This window comes from Dermochelys coriacea, chromosome 12 (genome assembly GCF_009764565.3).
Source record: "Dermochelys coriacea isolate rDerCor1 chromosome 12, rDerCor1.pri.v4, whole genome shotgun sequence".
Lineage (NCBI taxonomy): Eukaryota > Metazoa > Chordata > Testudines > Dermochelyidae > Dermochelys > Dermochelys coriacea.
This window is the reverse complement of record NC_050079.1, coordinates 26,238,976-26,261,672: the sequence shown is the minus strand read 5'-3', so window position 1 is coordinate 26,261,672 and position 22,697 is coordinate 26,238,976. Positions and strand designations below refer to the sequence as shown.

At 38.9% G+C, this 22,697-nt stretch overlaps 2 protein-coding genes across 10 annotated transcripts in view; one reads left to right on the top strand and one right to left on the bottom strand.

Moving 5' to 3' along the window:
* The window catches only part of CMTM3 (CKLF like MARVEL transmembrane domain containing 3), a 30,239-nt gene extending 7,642 nt beyond the window's left edge, over positions 1–22,597 (top strand). Inside the window, exons 2-5 of the mRNA XM_038368544.2 lie at positions 5,530–5,685; positions 8,038–8,133; positions 9,621–9,741; positions 11,143–22,597. Of these exons, the coding sequence (XP_038224472.1) occupies positions 5,530–5,685; positions 8,038–8,133; positions 9,621–9,741; positions 11,143–11,171 (402 nt within the window). The 3' untranslated portion in view covers positions 11,172–22,597. The remainder of the gene's footprint in view (positions 1–5,529; positions 5,686–8,037; positions 8,134–9,620; positions 9,742–11,142) is intronic.
* Positions 391–22,697, bottom strand: part of CMTM4 (CKLF like MARVEL transmembrane domain containing 4) — a 96,966-nt gene continuing 74,659 nt past the window's right edge. For 2 of the 9 annotated variants that reach the window (XR_006275246.1, XR_006275239.1), the window contains 3 exons: positions 6,739–6,798; positions 4,653–4,816; positions 391–4,258 (listed from right to left, as the gene is read on the bottom strand). Coding sequence is in view for 2 of the 9 variants with exons in the window: in XM_038368543.2 (XP_038224471.1) it covers positions 6,712–6,798 (87 nt within the window). In the remaining 7 variants the exon portion in view is untranslated. Of the gene's footprint in view, positions 4,259–4,340; positions 4,817–6,710; positions 6,799–22,697 lie in introns of those variants that run through there. The other 7 variants (XR_006275244.1, XR_006275240.1, XR_006275243.1 and 4 more) reach the window with 7 other exon arrangements.

Sequence of the window (22,697 nt, the reverse complement as noted above, 5' to 3'; positions counted from 1 at the left end):
ATGTTAGCACAAATATAGGACCTTTTTTTTCCTGCCAAAGCGCACACATTCCTCTCATTTCCCCTCCGTGAGTTTGGCCTATGGATCATTGTAAGGCTCTTTCTCGGACATTATTTGTTAGGACTGTCCTGGTTGGAATCTAAAGAACAAAGCTTTCTGTTAAAAGTTGGAAGCCAATAGTTTGTTCCTTATAAGCAATTGTACTGGCTGATGGTAAAACTGGTAAAACCATCACCTACTCCTTAGTGGGAAGAATTATAGTATCAACTGGGAGTGTGATGGTGATGATGCTAATATTATCAAATGTAATAACTTTACAGGGCTGCAGAGTTCATAGAATTCAAATCTTTGTCAGACCCAACATTTACATCACTAAAAACAAGAGACAAGTAGCATTTTATGTTCCATTAGTAATACTGACAAAATTCTGCAAGTTATAAAACACTAAATAACTCAGAGTCCACACAGCAGTTACTTTTTTAAAAGCCTGTTCTTTCCTGCTTTGCTTGACACATTTGCTGGAATCCCGAGATGCTGAGAGAACCCCATCTGACGATCTTTTTCTGTTTTGAAGTTCCCATATCTAGAGAATATAATTAGCATCAACAGAAAACTGAAAATAGAATGAGGTATAGGAAAAGTGCATCTATATGGTTATTTCAAAACAAAATTCCTAGTGCATTTTACCAGCATAAGGCAAACAATGTTGGTGATTTTGTACATTAATAGAATTTAAAGCTAGGAGGGATCATTAGATAATCTAATCCAACCTCCTATATATCACAGGCGACTATATTTCATCCACTTACCCTCGTATTGAGCCCAATAACTTATGTTTGACTTGGATTTCAATCCAAGCACATACTGCCACTGTGTCTCAAACACTAGTTTTGTGCCTGAAGATACAGAATCTCTGCTGATATTCGTAAAGATCTCACTGAACACAAACTCTCTGTATATTCCTCCTTTTATTCCTATGACTTTGTGGATTTTAAAGTACACTTCACTTCATTTGCCTCAAAGTGGGTTGCTATTTGCCTTATCTGTTGCCAAAAGGTTGATCTTATGAGAATGCAAAGACTGATCTATATGTCCAACCCACCTGAATTAGCTCATGCCTTTGATGGAGAAACCTTGCTCTGCTGGCGGGAATGACAAATGTGCACAGTAAAATCTGGTGTCAATATGCTAAATTAATGGAGTCTGGTATAGAAGCTCTCTGTTATTTTCCTCTGTTTTTATGGACCACTCACCTCTGAATTAGATCTTTTTTGCTTTTTCTTCTACATTTTTTATAGTGTAATTCACTACTTAAATTGTGCTCAATTCTTTTTGGTAAGCTAAGCTATGAAGTACAGTTTGTGTTTAACTCTTCCATTATTTGGATTCAGAGAGCCCATCTTTGCTTCACCTATTTATTCTTGTTTTGTTTGTCCTCATGCCCATACCTGCACCCCTCCCCTCCCCTCTGCCCTGCCTTCAGCCAGAAAAAGGACAGGAGATTTTTAAGAAGAGCAGTGAGAAACAACACTTCTCATATTCTCAATATTATGGACCTTCCAACCAGCTCCAAGCAAAACAGTGGATCCATGTCATGTCCTGCAAATGCAAGTGCAGCAGATATGCTTATAACACAAAGTTATGGGACTTTCTATTTCCTGTCCAGAAAACAGTGGCCAGACTTATCTTAGAGGGGAAAGGAGGTGGGGGAATGAAATCAGCACTTTTAAATTTGTACTTCTACAGGATGTGTCATTTCTCATATTCCTCTATACTCTCCCATAAGCCGCAACACAAAGGCTTCGTCCTTCACCATCATATGTGCAACCCTAACTTGAGCCACAAGAATCATCCACCACCTACAAACAGTATCAGTTTCTTATAACAGGTTCCTAAGCTGAAACAAGAACAATGTCATATACATATTTACCTACATCTTCCTAGGAATTTCATACCGCCCCTCCCAGTCTACCACCACAGGTCTCACACACCAAGACAAGATACGTTCCATCAGAAACGGTCTTCAAGGCCCCAGAAACTACTATTCCTTCCATAAAAATCTCAGCACTCACTACTCATTAGGATCAGAGTAAGGTTGCACATTTGTGACAAAAGAAGCCTACAAGTAGAGGGTGGTGGGTGGGAGTAGGAGAGTATCAGAAGTGACATATACCAGGAGAGAAGGAACATAACTGAGGATTTCTCAGGGATTATTTTAGGGATTGCATAGTTAGTCATTGAATTTAACAATCTTAATTCTAAATTAACCAAATCTTCCTCTAGGACAACCTCAGTGCTAGCTGGAGTTAGAATCACTCCTTGTGTCCCCTTTTTTCTGTGTTCCTCATTAATCTTTACTATAGCACCCACCTCAATCTTTCATATTCACTGCTTAAAGTGGGCATGTGGAGGGAAGGGGCGGTTACAAGTTGTCATATCCCTGGACAAAAGAGAAAAAAAATCAAGCTAGGTCGCTGAGGGGTGTACTTTAAGCACTGTCTTACCTGTGGTATTGTTCCCAGATTATGACAGATCCCTCACTTTTTTCAGACCACTTTAAGCACTCCTTGTATCTCATAATAAATAACAAACACACCAAAAAGCCAGCAGTTGAAACAGGGAATGAGATTACTAACAGTGTCTTCCATGGTATTCTGGAGGATGAGCTGAGTCCATAAGATACATGAGAATCAAATGGAATATTCACAAAGCATGAGTTGAGCCATCACACAACAGAACTGGATTCAGGAATAAGCCATATGTATTGCACACCAAATCATCCACTCCTTTATAAGTTTGAACAAACCCAAACTCTGATATTAAATGCATGAGATGATTTATTGCTCTCTTATTATATTCCCTCTACATTTGTTCACAGATGGAACAATCTAATAAGGCAATTAGAGATCAGTACGAAGGTTTGTTAGTTTAATAAATTAGTAAATAATCTCAACAAGATTAAACTGCTTAGAACTCTCTCAACCTAATGTGCTTTCCAGGTATATGTATTTGAGGGCACTGAATGACCTCTTACAGGAGCAATTAGTGACTTGTATGGCAAATGTAACACTCCTTAAATGATGTACAACTGGGTGCAGGGAATATGTTGTAGTTGCAGACAGCCAAACCAATAGATCTGAAATTCAGTGAGACAAATGCTTGACCCCTCTAATCTAAGGAGGACTTAGAAGGAGACACTGCTTCTTGAAAAAACAGAAGGGCCATCTTAACAAACAAACATGTACACCCCTCACTTCTCTGACACTAGAGGTTGACTTGGAAACCTCCACATTTAGGAGGGGGAATTTGAACTCATATTCTGATTTGACTTTTGTGGCTTGCCTATCACCGTAATGGTCTAGAAACATCACTGACCTTTGTTGGGTTCAACATTTGGCTCTGTAAGGGAAGTTTGGACCCATCTGTATCAGATACTTGCAAATGCAGAAATTCTAAGCATAATTGGATAGAATCATGTTTCCAGGCTGTTCCATAGCATAATCACACTTCTGGGATTAAATGAACATTTCAAGAGTGCATTCCAATTAGACTTCCATTCAAAAACCAGCTCCTTGAACCCATGCATTTTTATGTTTGACTAATAAATAATAAACTGACATTTCATTAAAGCAAGGAAGCTGTGGAGTAGTTTCTTCAGGCATAGACCACTCTCAAACACAGCACAGACCTGTCACCCAGGACCAGAACCTAGCACACATCATTTATTGATATCCTATTTTCCAGGTAGTGAATAGAACAACATTGAAGAAGGAGCATGTTTGCATCATTCTGTTTGTAAAGGAAGCTAGGAAGCTACCAGTGATAACACCACCTATGACTATCTGAGTAGCAAATCTAAAATTTTGCATTGGGGAATGGTTCAGAAGAGGTGTGGCTTGCTGGGAAACTCAGTATGTACATTTTGCGGCTTGGCGTGCAAATAATTTTTTTAATGACTATGCTAGAGATTTTTGTTATTAGAGAGATTTTGAAACACACAAGTCAATTTGATCCAGAGAGAAGTGAGCTGTGCCACTTACCTCTAAATGGTGCCATCTTGGAATTCTGGGCATAGGGCCTGGCCTGCTGCTGCTTTATTGGCTTCCCATCAGTGCAGAAAATGTTGTATTGCAGCTTCCCATTGAGTTGCATTAAAAAACTGCCAAATATTGTTTTATACTTGGTTTGATTATTATCCTGTCTTTTCTTGACTTCTTATGGGCAAGTGTGTCCTCTTCTTGTGGTTGGCCAGAGCAGGCTGAGAGAGAGAGAGTGTTAGTTGGGATGGGGGGAGGGGAAGAGATTGTTTTAACAGTTTTAATTAACACACATCCTATAAGGGGAAATTAAAGGCAGAGAGGCTACTGACTACACTAAAGACAGACACAGTCAGAGGCCCATAAAGCTGTTCTCCAACCCTTAGACAAGTATGTCAGGCCAGAACTTCTCAAAACAAACTAGGTATTTGGGCAGGAAGTTATTTCTCAAAATGGGTGATTTAATTCATTTTTCACTTGTAAAGGTAAATAACATTTAATTTTTAAAATAGAATCCATCTGTCCTCTGTCCTTCCTCCCCTCACTGAAATAAACCATGGCTTTCATGCTACAGTTTCCCATCTGTAAAACTAAAATGAGAGACACTTTACTTACCCTCACAGGTGTGTTGTATCAGCGGCTGTGCAACCCAACATTCTTTATATCTATTTTGGGGCTGTGATTCAGGTTGTGCTGTATTTTTTAATCACATCTCCATTGCAGAGCTTTCCTTTTTGAGCCGTAATATAGCAATGCCTTTCCTTGCAGCTAGACCATTGCTGAGAAAGTATCCATTTTTGTTGTTTTGGAGGTTTAAGGCAGAGTGGAATAAATACCATTATATAACACACATAGCAGATTCATTTTATCTGAACCACCACCACCTCCTTCCTGAGAAAAATCTTACTTAAGTCTGTTCTTACCAAAGCAAAGCAGTCAGTGCTGGAAGAAAAACAAGAACCTTTGACGCACGGGAACCTTTGAACATTAGCAACTGTCAAAGGTTTTTTGTTTTTTTTTTAATCATCAGCAGCAGCAGAATAAATTATATTTTTTCTTTTAACTCTACTGACAAGACTAATACTTCTGGGCTATCTGAGCAATGACTTGGATTTCAGATGGGAACTGCTTTGCCTTGACTGAAAGCTTAGAATTTATAAATTCATTTTCTGACAGATTCCAACTTTGATCACTTAATTATGTTCCCAGAATTGTTTACAATTCAGGGCCAAATGATAGTCTCACTTAGATAGGTGTAAATCTGGAGTGGCTCCCCAGAAACCAACTTCAAATTCATTGGAATGGATGGAGTTATTTTAAATTTACGCAATTCTAAGCAAGAGGAGCATGTAGAAAGTAGCATTTGCCATCAGTCACTGGACTGACTGAAATATGCACAAGAAATCTCTCTTCAAAGCCTCTCCGAGCTGTCCTGGACTCTGTCTCTGCTGTACATTGTGAATAATTAGCTATGTTTTCCCTTGTACTCTAGGTGCTGTCATTTATCACCTTTATCTGTTATATTGCATCTTCAGCTGCATCTTTCATGATGGCACCACTCATTGTATTTCTGCTGGCACTGTTTCTTTTCTTTGCATACTCCTCTAAGCTTAATGAGAAGTTTAAAGGAATCTACTGGCCTTTGACGGTAAGTGGGATGTAAAATTCACACACAACTTCAATTATACAATATGAAAGTAGATGATAAAAGGGATAGAGCTGCATTTTACACTAATTGCTAACAACTTGACCTTTATTATTAATAAATTCTTTCTAGTGCCTTTCATCCCAGAGGACCCAAAGTCATGTTACAAACTGCAATAGATTATACACTATAACTTTGTAGCTACCATTTTTTTTGTGGGAGGTAACATGGTAGTTGGAGCCCAGGCCTAGGGTCTACTGACTCTGCAATGGACTTGCTGTGTGACTTTAAGGTTGTATTCTCAAAAGCACCCTGCCTCAGCCTAACTGAGCTTTGGGCCACCACTGGGCACTTTTGAAAAATCCAACCCTTAATTTCTGTGCCTCAGTTTCCCCATGTTCTAATGTGAGGGAAAAAGTATCACCTTGCTAAAGAGCTCTGAGATTCTCAGTTGGAATGCTATATAAGTGCAGTCAGAGTAGCAGTTGCCCCAACAACACAGTACTAATGTATTTGTGTGATGGCGGAAGGAGCTATCTGACCCTTCTGGCAGTTGATACTAATTTTTATGAAGAAAATCACCTTTAAACTGAAAAGTACTGTATCTGATCTATAGGAAGCCTGCAGGAGTTGCAGGTTATTACTTTCACTGATCACTGGATGGCTTTGTTGCACCAAACACTCTCACTACAGGGAATATTTATCTAGCTGGACAATTTATTTTTGCTTAGGAAAAAAATCCCAACCTAGTTCCATTTGGATTCCCTATTAGTGCAACTTAGGGATAGTTGGTCTTAATGAGTTTTGAGTTAAATATTGGTAGAGTCTTGATGGATAAAACTATGGCAGTAACTTCATCATCTCAGAGAGTGTACATGCTTTCAGTTCCAATCTCAAAAGCCCTCTCCCCCCCACCCCTTTTCAAATAAATGCTTGTCTTTTACTGTTTTATAGCACCCTTCACAGAACCATCTAAGAAAAAAATCAATTACATATTTATTATATTCATTACGGTAATGTGTACCAACCTCAGAATTCAGATTGCTGACCACTGACCTCAAAGGAATTCAGTTTCCTGGAGGATTTGTGTCTTATGACAACATCCAAATTGTCCATCTGTTCAGAAAAGACAAAAGATGTGAACAGAGGTCAAGATATCAGTCCCCCATCTCACAAGGTTTACACGTGCATTAGCAAATCATTGTTTTTATTTGACATACTATTTAGAGATGCCATTTCCACAGCACATTACAAAACACTGATATAAGACATGTTCCCTTTCCCAAAGGACCTACAATGTCAACCATATACACAGCACATTTTACTTAAAAAAGGGAAAGATATCACCCTCCATCACTTCCTTGGTAGCTTGGATACTCTCCATTTAATAGGCTGAACAGAATTCTCTCTCAGCCTTTCATCCTTTACTTGTCAGTACACATTTAGTATAAATTACGTTTCTGATTGGTACTGAAGATAATGTTTTCATTATACAGTCGGAAATATTTAAGTTCATTGTTGTACGTTTGCTGTGCCACTCAGTCTCCTGGCTGGTACAACTGTTGCCTGGGGAGAAAATAATCACATTGATTTGGATACAGTTTCTTGTAATGTAATTAGATTCTCAGCTGTATAATTTATTCTTATTACCATCTAAGAAAATCACTGTGTACAAGATAGAATCAGAGGAATGGAGGCACTAGAAATATTTACAAGTAGAATAGGTAATCCAGTGCATGGCCAAGCCTATACATTATGTGCTCTTGTCCTTTAGCCATCTAGTTGGGTGTCTCAAATGGCAGGGCTTTCATGATTTCCTGTAAAAGATATCCACAGTCTAAGTTGATTCCAGTTGGAAAGCTTCTGTTAATCATTTCTAGCTGTCACACAATCATGTTCCATGCACAGTCACTGAAGACAAAGCACTAATTTCTGATCTCAGGAACACTTGCATAAATCCAAAGTAATGCCTCTGTTCCCAAGTGAACTCAGTGGGAAGATACCCTTCTCAATCCAATGTAAGCTTTGTATTGATTTCCATGGGCTAGCTTTGGATTTGTAATATCACTGAGATCAGATTCTAGCTACTGGAGTCAGGATCCCAAGCACATTTAAAAAAATTTTTTTTTGATTTCCCAGATATACCAAGAAAATAGCAGGTCTACATGCAGATAATAAAATAGTTATATATATATATATAACTTGTTATAATTATATATATAACTATATAATCTTGAAATTCTGATGACAAAGAAATACTTTTTTAAAGTCCTCATTTTAAAAGCAATTGTAACAGGACTTTACTGTGTTACAGTAATTTGACTATTTAAATCAGCACTGCATTGTGTTATACAGGATTTCTTGCGCTGTGTCACTGCCGCCATTATATATTTTGCCATCTCAATCGCTGCAGTCTCAAAATATTCTGATGGAGCATCGAAAGCAGCTGGAGTAAGTACTAAAAGGAGAAAAGCGATTTCCACTTCTGCATCTTGGTGAACTGTACTTCAATATATTTGAGAAATAGCTTCATCTTGATCTCATTGAAATCAGTGGAAGTTTTGCAATTGAATTAATCTACACCAGGATTTGGCCCAAAGTGAGAAAAAGCGATTTATTGTTTAGAACAAGGAACTGGGAATCAGAGGATCTGGGATCTGTTCCTGATGTTGCCACTCACTCATTAGGTGACCTCGTTTACTCTTGCCTCTGTCTCCCCATCTGTAAAATGAAGATAGTAATAACCGTTTCTGTAAAAAGCACTGAGATCCTTGGATGAAAAGCCCTATATAGCTACCAAGGGTTGTAATTCTATTTAATAAAATATGATCCATGTTGCAAATATTTTCAGACTTGTGTCTTTGCTGCTGTTTTTGCACCGAGCAGTTGAGACAAAAGCAATGGCATTTTCTCCTTTAAACACCATGTCACCAGCACATGGACTGTGAAGTGCTTTTTCTAGGGAGCATCTGATGAAGTGAGCTGTAGCTCACGAAAGCTTATGCTCAAATAAATTTGTTAGTCTCCAAGGTGCCACAAGTACTCCTTTTCTTTTTGCAAATACAGACTAACACGGCTGCTACTCTGAAACCTTTCCTAGGGAGATCACAGTCAACGTTTTGTGCTCAGAATGAAGACAGTCTCTTTCCATTTATAACTTAAAGCCAAAAAGCTATAAATATTTTATGCAACATAAATAATATAAATCAAATGTGCATAATATTTTAAAAGATATCTTGGATCCTTTCCTCTTTGTCAGCCAGACAGCTTAACCAAATCATTGGAAAGTGAATACAATTTCATAATAAGGGTTTGATTTTCAATCTACCTTTGTCATTATTTTTATGCATGGGAGGTATCACATGTGCCAGATTTTTAGCTTGCTTAGCTACAATGGCCTCATTTTTTCCAGCCTCCTTGTCCTGTTAATTTAAATAGGCAGCTCCAGAGACACTGCACCCAGCACAGCTCATTCAGCAGCAGATCAGTAGCCTGGCAGGAGGCCTTGCAGAATGGCAAAAACTAGGCCTATGGAGATTGGAAAGGATCTTGATCTCCCAGATGGGAATTCCTTCAGTACAAAGGGGTTTCCAGAGTTATGCTGTGCCCGTGGGACACCTTTTGTATCTCCAGACATAGGGACATGCCAGGTGCTCAATGGTAGCTAGAGCATTCTGGCTGTTCTGAGCTATGGAATGACCCATAGGTGACCGGGGGAAGCCTCCTTTTAGATCCATCTCACAAGTTGTTAGGCAGGCCCTCAAATACTCTCATAATTTAGTAGGTGCAAAGGTGGCTTAAAGCCACCTTTGCCTCACTGCCCCCTCTCCAGTTGCCCCGTTTCCTCAACAATTTGCCTATTAGTTAAAGTAACCCCATTTTTGTCATTGATGGTTGACACGAACTGCTGATGAAGAGATTATCCTTCTATTGTATAGGTATTTGGCTTTATAGCCACAATAGTGTTTGCTGTTGATTTCTACATTACCTTTAATGACCTGGCCACGTTTCTCAAACAAGGCGGTTCCGAAAATGCCACTGAAGTACAAAAGTCAGAAGGTAGGTAAATGCCTCCCTTATGTTTTACAAGTGATCAAGCAAAACCTCTGGCTCTTATCTGACAGATATGTGAGAGTTCCCAGCATTATCTAGTCTATGTAGACTCTGTTCTTGGTGACCCAGAACTCCTGTGTGTTAACTATTATATGGTCCGAAGCCATTGCAGTCAGTAGCATATTAACTAAGGGTATGTCTACACTACCTGCCGGATCGGCAGACAGCGATCGATCCAGCGGGGGTCCATTTATCATGCCTAGTCTAGAAGCGATAAATCGACTCCCAAGCACTCTCCCATCGACTCTTGTACTCCAGCACCGCGAGAGGCACAGGCTGAGTCAACGGGGGAGCGGCAGCAGTCGACTTACTGTGTTGAAGACACCACGGTAAGTCGATTTAAGTACGCTGACTTCAGCTACGTTATTCACGTAGCTGAAGTTGCATAACTTAGATCGATCCCCCTCCAGTGTAGACCAGAGCTAAGGCTTATTGATTAGAGAAAGTTAAATCTCCAGCCTGTTTTAAGAAAAAAATGAATCCCCTGTGTTTTGTCTAATCAAATTTTAAATGTGCCCACTGATGATGCTTCCTTTGGGAGACTGTTCCACAGACTAATAAATCTTACTGCCAGGGATCTTCTTTGCACCAAAAGGTTCTAGTCTTTTACGTATCACTGACTGTTTTAATAGCTAATACCTGTTAGCCTCAAGGATTTTCATGCCATGCATTCCCATGGGCTTTCTAATTCTCTGCCTTCAACTAGACTCCTGTATTGTATTCACAATATGAATAGGAGCCGAGCTCTCTAGGAAGACAAGGGAGTACCAAAAAAGCAATAAGTGGGTACTCTCGTTGGCAAAATACAAGGCTTATAAAAGACAGCACAAATTTTATGGTCTTTAATAGAACTCACGTCTTTCGTGAAGGCTTCTTTTTCATAGTGACCTTGCCAATGGTATCTCCACACAGGGCTGGCTCTTGGTTTTTTGCTACCCCAAGCAAAAAATTTGCCGCTCCGAGAGCGCAACTGCCCAAGCCAAAAAGGGTGGCCAGAATGCCGCCCCTGGAATTGTGTCACCCCAAGCATGTGCTTGCTTTGCTGGTGCCTAGAGCCAGTCCTGTCTCCGCAACTTCTTTCGCTTGAACTGTTGTTCTTTGTATTGTATTTGTCGGAGACGAACTCCTGGGCAGGACTGTGTGTCTCCTTTGAAGCACCACAACCATTTGCAATGGTATGGAAATAAAAAACTGTAATTAAAGAAATCCTCCTAAGATCCTATTTTCTTTGAAGCAGCCACCTAAAACAGAGCAACAAATCTATTTGAACAGGAGTGAAAGGTGGCACTGCAGCTTCACTTTTCTCACTGACCCACTCCCCCTTCATTTTTTTTTTTTTTTTTTTAGATGAGGCCTCTGATTCGGATTCGGACTGAAGAACAGCGCATCTACGGATTGTGAAGTCAAAGGGAAGAGATGACCTATCTCTTTCCTATTTGCTAACTGCACTGACAGTTGAAATGTTTCCCTTTCTTGTTTTGGTCTCAGTCACGACTACATTCTCTCTCTTTTTCCATCACTGTTCACAGAGTCATGAAAACCAGTGACACAGTAATATGGGGAAAAAGCTATTTCAGTGTCACAGAACATTTCTTTGGAAAGTAGCCATTTTGTAGGTGTGCAACCTTGTACCTAGATACATCTATGTCTGAATGTGAATCTCAATTCTGCATGGCCCTCCCTTGTTCAGTGCACTACAAAGTACTTAGTAAAAGGAACTTATTTTTTAATACGCTTTCTTTATTTCAAACTTTCCACTAGATTTCCGAGTCTGAGCTTTCTTACTACATTTTTTCCAGATTAAGAAGCCAACACTATTCCTTTAGATAAAGTCTCACTACCTCTACTAGCTAAAGCATTTGAAGGCACAGGTTATATTGGATGTGTAGGTTTCAGAATGCATTTAACTATATGTCTGCTGCCTATGTGTGACCATGAAATGGCAGCTGGAAATCTGCAACATGAGCAAATCTGAAAATGCCTCAGGTTAGCTAGTTTAGTAGACATTCAGTTTTCTGTCATTTTGTAAGATTTTCTGAGGTGAAATCAACTTCTTTCTAACCTGCTTCTGTGGGGACACATCACACCCTTCAAATTTTATGGCAAAGATGAGGCTGAGCATGAGAGACATAGTTTTAACCTTCCCTTCCTATCACCACTGCAGAAGCCTCTACGTGTAGTCTGCATGTTTAGCTCCAATTTCAGGGGGCATGGTCAGATGGGCCTGGATCAGAGACATCCACATGACATTTCCTACCCCATCAAGCCTGTAAGGATTTCTGCACAAGAGCCCACTGCTCTATGCTTTTCACATTTCTTGCTCTATGCTTTTAACATCAGTCCTCCAGTCAATAGTGTTTAGCCTAGGTAGGGAAACACAGGACTTACAGCTCCTGATAAAGTCAGGCTGCCACAGATAATGGAGGAAATAACACGGAGACAAAGATGAAGCGAGATGTAGCTCACGAAAGCTTATGCTCAAATATATTTGTTAGTCTCTAAGGTGCCACAAGTCCTCCTTTTCTTTTTGCGAATACAGACTAACACAGCTGCTACTCTGAAAAGGCTTCTGCAAATCTCACCTTATCTATGCTTTTGTGGTATACAAGGGCCATTCCTCTGTGGAGAGGCAAACCCAGCCTCCTGACAGAAATCTCAGTGCAGCAAATCGCACTTTCCCAGCTCTCTCTGTTTTTTCTGAGAGGGCAGATTTGTCCCTGGGTGTGGGGTTTTTAGGAAAAACGCCTGCATTTGAAAGGCGTTAGAGAGAGGGTAACATAACTTATCTGCAGTAGTCACACCTTCTGATAACATATACACACACACACACACACACACAAAACCCAAACAATAACTTAGTTAAAAGAATGGCAAACTCCATGTATGGCATTTGATATGCTTTTTTCAAAGAAACTCATATGTTAAACAAGTATTTCATATAGTCACAGGACTGGTGGCTTTCTTCTCTCTCTCTCTCTCTTTTTTTTAAAAAAGACTTCATGACACAGCAGATGGTACCAATAGAGTAAATGAAAACAGAGCCAAAACAATAAAGGCAGATTTTGCTGGGAATAAACATATTTTGTGTTTTAATGACCTGCTAGCAGCTTCTGGACGGCTAACAGCCAGTCGCAAGGTACCAATGAGCAGCATAGAGATGTTTCAGAAAGAATGGTCTGGCTTAACAAGGGGATATCTGAAAGACAACCTTCCCGTTCTCCACAGTTCCCATTTCCAGACCACTGAAGGAGTAACAACAATAAATGTTTATTCCTGAACGTGCAAAGTAATCATCACTTATCTCAGGAAAGAGCCCTTTGGACTTTTTCCAGAGTGAAATTCTGCATTTCCGTCATGCCTCTCTTTTACTGTAATATATTTACTGGCATTTACTGTGATGTTAGGGACCTGTGGTAATTTTTACATTCTCTTTTTGTAATTTTAATTTTTTATTTTTTTTTTTAAATGTACTGCATGTGAAACCTTGGAAACTAGCCCAAGATTAACATTTATAAACCATCCTGGATTATACCATCTTTAACAGAAGCTGAGTTTTGTGTTTTCCTTTACATATTCTTTATTTTACAATCTCATTTTATAAGCTTTCACTCTGTAAACCAGATACAATAATACAGTTTGGATTAATTGTGCCAGTTAGCGCAGAGCATTGTAAGAGGCAGTGAGAAACATGGAGATTGCACTCGGAGATTGCAGGCTCACTGCTATATCTTTGTAGAGTATAGCACACTCCTCTAACCCATGCATAAAAGGAATGTCACCAGAAATGTTGTTATGATCTTCAGCAGTCTTTGGAAGTAAATAAGCTGCTGTGTGTTTTGGGATCTGATACTGTCATTCTTGTAAACAAATCTTTCGATTTGCAATTTATTCACACGCTATTTCTGGAATTCAGGAATTATTCCTCAAAACAAAATGAAAGTTAAAAATAGTGGCTTTTATGCTGATGTTCTCAAAATCAAGAGATGCATACAAAAATACTAAGGTATTTCAGTATCACTTTCATAGGCGCCAACTTCCCCTTTTTTCTGTGGGTGCTCGACCCCCACTCTGCCCCCAGCCCTGCCCCCACTCCACCCCTTCCATGAGGCCCCACCCCTTCCCCAAAGTCCCCGCCCCAACTGTGCCCTGTCCCTGCCCCATTCCAACTCCTTCCCCAAATCTCCCCCTGTACCCCCCTATTCCCTGCCTCCTCTCCTGAGTGTGCCACGTTCCTGCTCTTACCCCACCCCACCCCCGGAGTGTGCAAACAGCTGTTTGGCGGCTGGGCAGGAAACACTGCTTGGATGTTGGTGGGTGCAATGAACCCACTAATTTTTCCCCGTGGGTGCTCCAGCCCCAAAGCACCCACAAAGTCGGCCCTTATGATCACTTTATGATCAGAACGATTAATCATCAAGTGATAACACTGTGTTGCTTGCTGACACGATTTTATATTTATTATTGAGGTATTTGGTGTTTTTCTTAAGCCTTAGCTCATGGAGTCATGTTATTATGTGAGACTGTCAGTTGTCATTTACAAAATTTATAGCTCCTATAGTGGCTGAGGGGGGGGGGGACAGAATGAAAAAATCTAACTCTGAAAACCCAGGAGTCAGATAAAGGGAACCCAAATTTTATCATTTTTAAAGTAATGTGTTTTTAAAGCCAATCATGATTTTTTGGGGCCCGACTCAAGATTTTTGAATGCTTGGGACTAGCCATGCTCCACTAAAGTCCTGATTTTTTGACAAGTTCAAGTCAATTGGACTTCTGGTTGCTCAGGACCCCCTGAAGAATTGGACCTTGAGAGAATCCACTGTTATTCTGAGTGCAGCGGTTTCTTTTACTGAAGTGGTCAGTGCAACAGCTTGTTATGATCATACTGCTGCTTTCTGCATTTCTAACCCCCAGACATTTTAATTCAACAACAATAATTAAGGTTAAAGCATTTACAAGCTGATATAGGTATCACTTCATCTACAACTGAAATGTAGCTCTCTAGTTTGAATTTCCACAATTCTGGAACAGCACTTAGCAACAATGCACAACAAATGAGGCTAGCAAGCTTCCAATAGCAAATGCAGAGTGAACTTACATGTAAAGATAATGTACTTACTCACAATTTAAAACTCCACTCACAGGATTATCGAAGTTATTGGTAAGGAGAAAAAGGAAGTCTCCATTTATACCACATTTGGATGACTTCACAAGGCTCTCTTGCTGTTTTATCTCTGCACCTTATTCCTGTCAGTGGAAGAGGCTTTGTTCCAGTCTCCTGAGTTGTTGCTGTACAAGTGATAGCATAAGAACACTACCTGGCATGGAACTCAAGCCCTTTGTATAGAGCCTTTTTAGACTGTCAATTAACTTACAGGCTTGCCAGCTGTGTGGCACTAAAGTGTTTAAGAAAACAAGTGTTTAGAAGACTCTTGTCAGTTACACCCAGGAATTTCACATTTCATGGCAAGAAAATTGAGGTATGATGATCACAACTCCAGAAGTCCATCTGTGATTTGTATCTCAACCCTCCACCCAAGGGGGCATATCCAATACGTTAAGTGAGAAAAAATGTTTCTTCAGACTGCTGTATTTGAGAACCACAACCCCATTACCTGGTACCTTTGAAAGCAGCAGGCAATTTAGAGTTCTGGATAAAATGCAGACAAACTGGTTTTACTATGCCCTTGATCAAGTTCATTGGTTAGTCACAGATTTCAAAACCTGTATTTATGGCCTGTGGTTTCCTGGATCCTTGTAAAAACTTGCAACATGAATAGTACTAGGGGATGCTTCTGGTAGCCCCAGCCTCAAAACTCACTGGAAACACAGGATTAAACACTGTCCAGGGAATTCAAACAAGTTTAACAAGCGTTTTTATTTTTCATGGTGTTCCTTTACACCAGTGCAAACATATTTTTAAAAACACGACAAATGAAAAGATGTTTCCTTTGATCAGGGGACTGTTTGTGCTGTTTGACAGTATCCAAAAATGAAAATCAAATGATACCGGTAGTCTGTTAATCTGTTTTACTAAACCAGAAGTCAATTTTTCCCTGGGGTGGGGAAGTAATAGAATTTAAATAAAGAATATAAATTTCACTTTTTCTACACAACAGCCAGGCAAGACCTCTTATGGTGATCACCACACCCCGCTGGTTACAATACCAGCGGGCAACCTGCCCCTGTTGCCCAGCATTAAATCTCTTTGTTCTTTTTGTACAGCATCGAGCACAATGGCATCATGATCTGTGCCTGAGGCTCCTACATGCTACAGCAAAACAAATAAAATCCCATTGCTGACTTCACCATTCCCCAGCTATCGCATCTCTAGCTCAGATTACTTGTGAAGAAATTGCAACTGGTCTATCTTATGGCAGGTCATATTTTAAGTGGTACATTTTGGAAAAAAGCACATCACACCAGTGCCTGACACTCTTCAGTGAGTCCCTCCCCAAGGGATTCATCCAGCTTAGCAGGTTGTGGTGGATATAGGGCTTAAACAAGAGCTCCCAACCACTGTCACTCTCAAGCGATCCCTCATAGGTACCTTATAAAGTGCCTCCCAAGCTTCCCAGAGTTTTTCATAACATTTATTCAATGAGCAGATCCTCCAAGGTGTCCTCCCCTAGCTTCTTGCCTTCAGAGACTCAATGCCTTCATTTCATACCTGAAGCATCTAAGCAATAAATAAATTCATCTTCCCACTTCCCAGGATAATAGCTCATGCAACTTTCACTCTGAGGTGGCAGAAAGTTATCCATTTCCTCTAGGATTTCAGTCTCAGGCTTATTTACAAGTCAGTAATAGCATTTCTTTGTACAGGACAAAAAATCCCTCAAAAGAGGCCCTGCCACAAACACCCACCTAGGCAGCTAGGCTGTTTGAGCTTTCTGTACATGGAATTTACAGGGACAACTTACGTGTTTGTTTGTGTTTTAACAACTCTCTTATTCACAAAGAATCTCTTTCCTGGTGCTTTATCATCCTCACCAATTGAATCACAACAATTTTCTATAAGTTTTCTATAAACTAATAAACCAGTTTACACCTGCTGTAGTAGTGGACGGCAATTTCAGATAATCAGCAAAGAAGATAAATAACCAGCCATGATACCTAATACTGAATTTATACATTACATTTACAGATGACAACAAAATGTTTTAAACACTTTAACATGTCCATTTATTAAACAAGAAATCCTTCACAAATGATTCCATACTATACTGATCAAAAGTTAGTGTTCAGAAAACTATTTTCTCTACATACAAAAATACAGATTTTACCACTATGAAGACATAATCAGAAGAGTACCATGAAAATTTTGAGAGTTCATTATTTTGATATATCAAAAGAACAAAGGGAAAAAGCTAGCAAAGAGACAACAATGAACTCCAAAGGCAGCACAAATACTACATTTTAAATTGGAAAATTAAAAAAAAATTATTGTGCCCATATACAAAACACTGAATAAGCAAAATGATATTTAAAATGGATAAAATACACCATTTAAGCTGTGTTATAAAGGCATGTGTTTTAAAAACATATAGACAAGATCAAACAGCAAGTTAGAGATTGCCTTCTATATCACATTAGTAAATTTATTACAATCCTTCAACTTTTGTTTATACTATAACATTAATTAAAAAAGAAAAGAAGTGCATAACATAAAAGAATAATCAGTTGTCTCTATAAAACAAGTTTAGGAAGCGTTTGTTCGTGTATAATTTTCTTGCCTTTAAAGTTGTCCAGAGCATCAACAGAATTTCTTTGCATAAAAAGCCTGACATCTACTTCACTTACTGTATCAGGTGAAATTAGTTATTGATACTGTGAAGAAGGTGACACCAGTTTGGATTAGAGGGTAAGTACCTGTGCTAGAAACTTTCAATATGGTTTGTTGACCATCTTACTTGTGTTTTTTTTTTTATCTAAAACAGATATAAGAACACCAACCAAAAATACAGTTAAATTGTATCAGATTGTAAATGATCTTTAAACATAACATTTTGCTTGAATGCAATTTTCTTAAAACTAAAAATTCATTTGTCAGAACATGCTTTTACACATGAAGGCGAGATAATCACATGGGGGCCCGAGCCTATGGTCTTTGAAGTCAATGGGGAGTTTTGCCTGAGTAAGGGCTGCAGAATCAGCCCTGAATTTGGAGTGGCACGTACGAAAATGCCTGAAGTATTTTTCTTGGCAGAAAATTACGATTTCCTTATCCATAAGGGGAAACACACAAGGGTATCACACGGGAGTTTTGCTAATATTAAAAGGAAAAGTGGACCAACTTTGCCCAACCCTGTAGTCTGCAAGTTCAAAGACAGATAATTTTAACTCTCATTTAACTTACACTCAGATTTGAAAATTTAAAAAACAAATTATTCTAAATGGAAATTTCAGAACCTCCTGCTGTTCATATTTACAACTATGGTAGAATAGGAATGGATTTCCTGTCACTTAAAGTCTTTCAGCCAAGACATTTCTTTTTAAAATTTATATTCTAGCTTAAGTAGTGGTCTAGATGCAGGAATGTTTGGATCAACCCCAGTTGGGGCTCAGATTCAGCATCAGGGATGCATATGCACCCCACAAATGGGGATCTCTTCAGGCATGTCTTAAAAGGGGGGAGAGAAGTATTTTCAAGTATATTTCTCCGTTAGTCTGAGTTGTTTTCACTTTTCAGGTTACAGTTTTGGGCAGAGCAGAGCAAAATAGGTACAATTTTCCTGTTCCACCTTGAACTCAGAACTTTACTATTAGTGTACAAAAAGAAAAAATGGCTGTTACCACCATTAAGGCTAGTGTTAGTGACAATAAAACACAAAGCTGGAAATGTATTAGTAAGCCATGTTACAAAAATAGTGTTTACTGGTTTAATACATTACATTTCTGTCTTTATGACTGACAAAGTACTTATACCAAACACGGAAGGCACCCTAGGTGAAGTAGTTTTTCCAATATTTGTTTACAAGTATGTGAAAAGACATAACTAATGTCAACTTTTCAAATCAAAACTGAGCAATAAAGTGAGTAATAAATACATACTTTACTATTTTATTCTGGGTTCCTGAACCCTTACAAACTTCAACATATACAAACAGTTTCAATGGACACTAATGTAGAAGAGGAGAAACCTGGCCAACAGAACACCTTTCAAGTAGCTATATCATTCATTCTAGGATGTCCTAAGTGTTGTATTTTAAATATAGCAATTATTTTAAAATGCATTAAATTGATCACAATACAAATAAAAAATACTCTCTCACTATAGGTCTGCAATGTGATTTAAAGCTGCATGAATGGTAGCGATAAGATGCACTATCCCTCCACAATATCCAATCACTAGGAACCAGTAAACATTCAAGATCCAAAGTAAAAATTGAAGGTAGCCAATTTTTAAAATACAAGATGCTAGCCTGAACCACTTTAAACCTATAGACTTCAAGAACAATATAGCATTACTAAAATATTTAGACTATTATACTTTTGGGATAAAAAGATTACTAAAAGTACTAAATCGAACTAGTTATAGATATTTCCTTTCAAATGTGAAGCTTTCAACTAAATATGTCTATTAAGACATTTGTCTAAAACACACCACCCTGAAATTTACCATGTTCTGGATACTCATCAGGTCCTTGCAAGTCAAAAGAAGCAGATGTTTATATTTCATCCTGTTCCCTCAGTATTTCACATCCAGAGGTTATTAAAATAGTTGTAGGGACCAGCCCCAATAAAACCCCAAAAACCTGTTTACAAGATCTGGACACTGCCTTTTCAAATGCTCTTAAGTCTTCATTATGAATTTATGACTATTTCCATATTCTTCCCTATATGTTAATTAGCTTTTACTTAGCTCATGAAATCCATGGGACTGAAAACCTTTATAGTCGTTCAAAGCTCTGTGTTATAAATTGTCAATCAAGGTAACTGCTTATATTCTATATAGAAACAAAATTAAATATTTTCTTTGCCAACACCTGTGACTAGTTATAAAAAAAATATTTATTAGCCCATCGCTACTAAAAAGACAAATTTTCACTAGATCATTCATCCAGCAGAGCTGAAAGAGTTCCAGTGGCATTGTGAATAGGTAACTATAGTATGTGCCTGCGCAAGATGTCTTCATCACATTTTTGGAGAGAAATGGGTGACTTTCACTTAGAGGCATAAATAAGAACACTTTTGAAACCTGCATGTCCCTAAACAAATTTGACCTGTGTTATCTACTCTAATCAAAGCATATTATAAAATCACAGCCTGAGTAGATTTTCTTTTAAAAGTATGTTTCATGAACATCAATGGCTACATTAGGGACAAAGATATTTTTCTTTTAACTTTACACAAAAAATAAACTTTAGGGCTAGACTGTATCCTCCTACTCTCCCAGTCAAATGTGAAACCTCTCTGCTCCTGTGAGTGGATGATGGGTACTATGGCGATAGTAAAGACAGTGCTAATAAGAAAAATTCTAATGAAGAATCCAGCGAATTCTTCAATAAGGAGAAATAATTCGTAAAGAACGATTTAACTTAATCCTGCTTCTGAGTCTTGGTAACTTCCCCTACTGAAAGGAAGAACTCTCTACCACTTTTATTAGCAGTTTTCAAATACAATTTCTTTCCAGATCCTTACTTTGACAAACAGTACAGCATTCTGCTATTTTGTACATATTTCAGTTTCCTTTCAAAATGATATTTTTATGACCATGAGGCCTAAAATGGGTTTAAACACAATAGTTAAAAAACAACCTTCTATCTCTGCATAATGTGTCTGATCCTTAGTTGACTCCAAGGCAATCCCAACAGTGCACCACATTATGGATAGGGCTCGTAGCGAGGGACTAAGTATCCTGATTTTGTAGAGATCTACACACTTACTCAACTTTACGCAATGTAAATAGCTTTGATTTCAATAGGACTACGCAGTGTGTAAAACTTTGCCAGATCAGTGCCTAACACGGGGCACATTCACCCTTCTGGTGAAAGCAGTACTTGCATTCTGTAGTGACTCCTTTGACCAACTACTGGCTTTTAATTGGGTTATTCGATAACCACACTGACTCATATAACAACACAGCTCTGACACAGATTTTAAAGTATACTGTTCACAAGCACAGAATCTCTCTGATTTAGTATCTTATTTCCTGATTAGGAATGGGATGTGACCTAAGGGCTGGGAACAAAAAAAAAAATCCAGATTTCCAAACCTGTTTCTACCATTGACTCACTGTCTCTGTCTCCTCTTCTGTGAAATGCAGAAAACACCTCCCTTTTCCTTCCCAAGGGCATTGAGGATTATTAATGTTCACACATCACTTGGAAAATAAAGAGTTATGTAAAAGCATTAACATATTTTTCTTAGATTCATGGTCAGATTCTACCAGATTATTTATTTGTCCTAAATATCAATCAAAGACCTTTGGCTCTAGAGGTTATCATGTTTATCCTATTTAGACTTGGAAAGTTGTTCAGTCTTTACATCACATCTGAAGGAGGATGGTTGATGCTATTTTTAATAGTGTTTGAAATGCAGCGTGCCTCAGGCTTTTTGTGACGGGTGCTCAAGAATCACTGTAATATTAATTACCAGAAAGGAAAGGGATGAAAATGTTTATTAAAAAGAGAGTCAGAAAAGACGACACTAGGCACAGTGGTGGGGAGATTTAAGACCAGAAAAAGATTCCCTGTTGAAAAACAAAGCTGGTATTGCTAAAATTATGTGATGTGGGTAAGTTAAGCACCACTTGCACTGCCTGTATGCCTCAAACCAAAAGTAACAAAAGGGATAAGTAGCATAAGGGAAGATCTTCACTTGTTTAGGGAGGCCAAACTGGACATTTCATTGAAAACTTTAGTGATTAATTCTACAATCCAGTTGCACAGGACTACCTGGGTCCGTTGTCTAGAACAGCAACTCTCAAACTGTAGTCCAGACCACAGAGCTCTATCTAGTAGTATGAAAGAGAGTATTGTAAGACCCAGCGGATCCTGCAGTAACAGGGCAGGACCATGCCAGGATCTTTATCTCACGAAGCAGTCCCCAGAAAGAAGAGACAATCACTGATTTAGAAGAGCCAGCTGTCCATCTCTCCCCACTTCCCACCAAAATTAATTATCAGGTACAAGCAGAGAGAATAAAAATGGTCCAGACCATTCTAAGTGATGGGCTACGGAACTAAGCTATGTGATACAAAACCTAAAAGGAAGAGTAGTTCCCTTGTTAATGGAAAGTTAATTTCAAACAGAGCTTTATCTGCCAATCCTGATGGAACACCAAGGTTCTTTAAAGCTCCTTTCTGATGTCATTCACGTCTTTGCCTAACAGACAGACAATCTACCACCAAGAAACAAGAGAGTAATAAACTTTGCTACCACAGCCAACCAAGCTATAACTTGTATTCAAAAGGCTACAAGGACTGGATGGATAACACAGACACTGTGGGACCAGGGTCACTGTTTCAGAACCATCAAGTGCTAGAGAGCTTGGGGTCCTCTGAAGCACTGGCATGAAATCTCATAGCTAGTTATCTCTCCCTCTGGAAAAGGGAAAAGATCTTCAATTCTTTTCACCTCTGTGCCAGTGCTTCTGACAGAAGACATGATTTACAGGAGAAACACAAGTAGTCAGGGACTTGGGTACACCACACAGCTTCCAAATTTCTGAAGGAGGGAGCAAAAAACACCAAACTAATCTCAAAGGGAAATACTTAACTAAATAAAGAGAAAGTGCTGGATAATCTGCCCTCATCTTCCTAAAGGCAGAGCCAAACCCCATTTAGTTTGGTGGGGAGGGATGTACAAAAACTTCCCTAGTGAAACAAGATAATTAGGTGATTTCCTTGGGAGGGAGGGGAAGGAGGCAGGAAGAACCACCTTCGCTACTAGGCAAGTAAA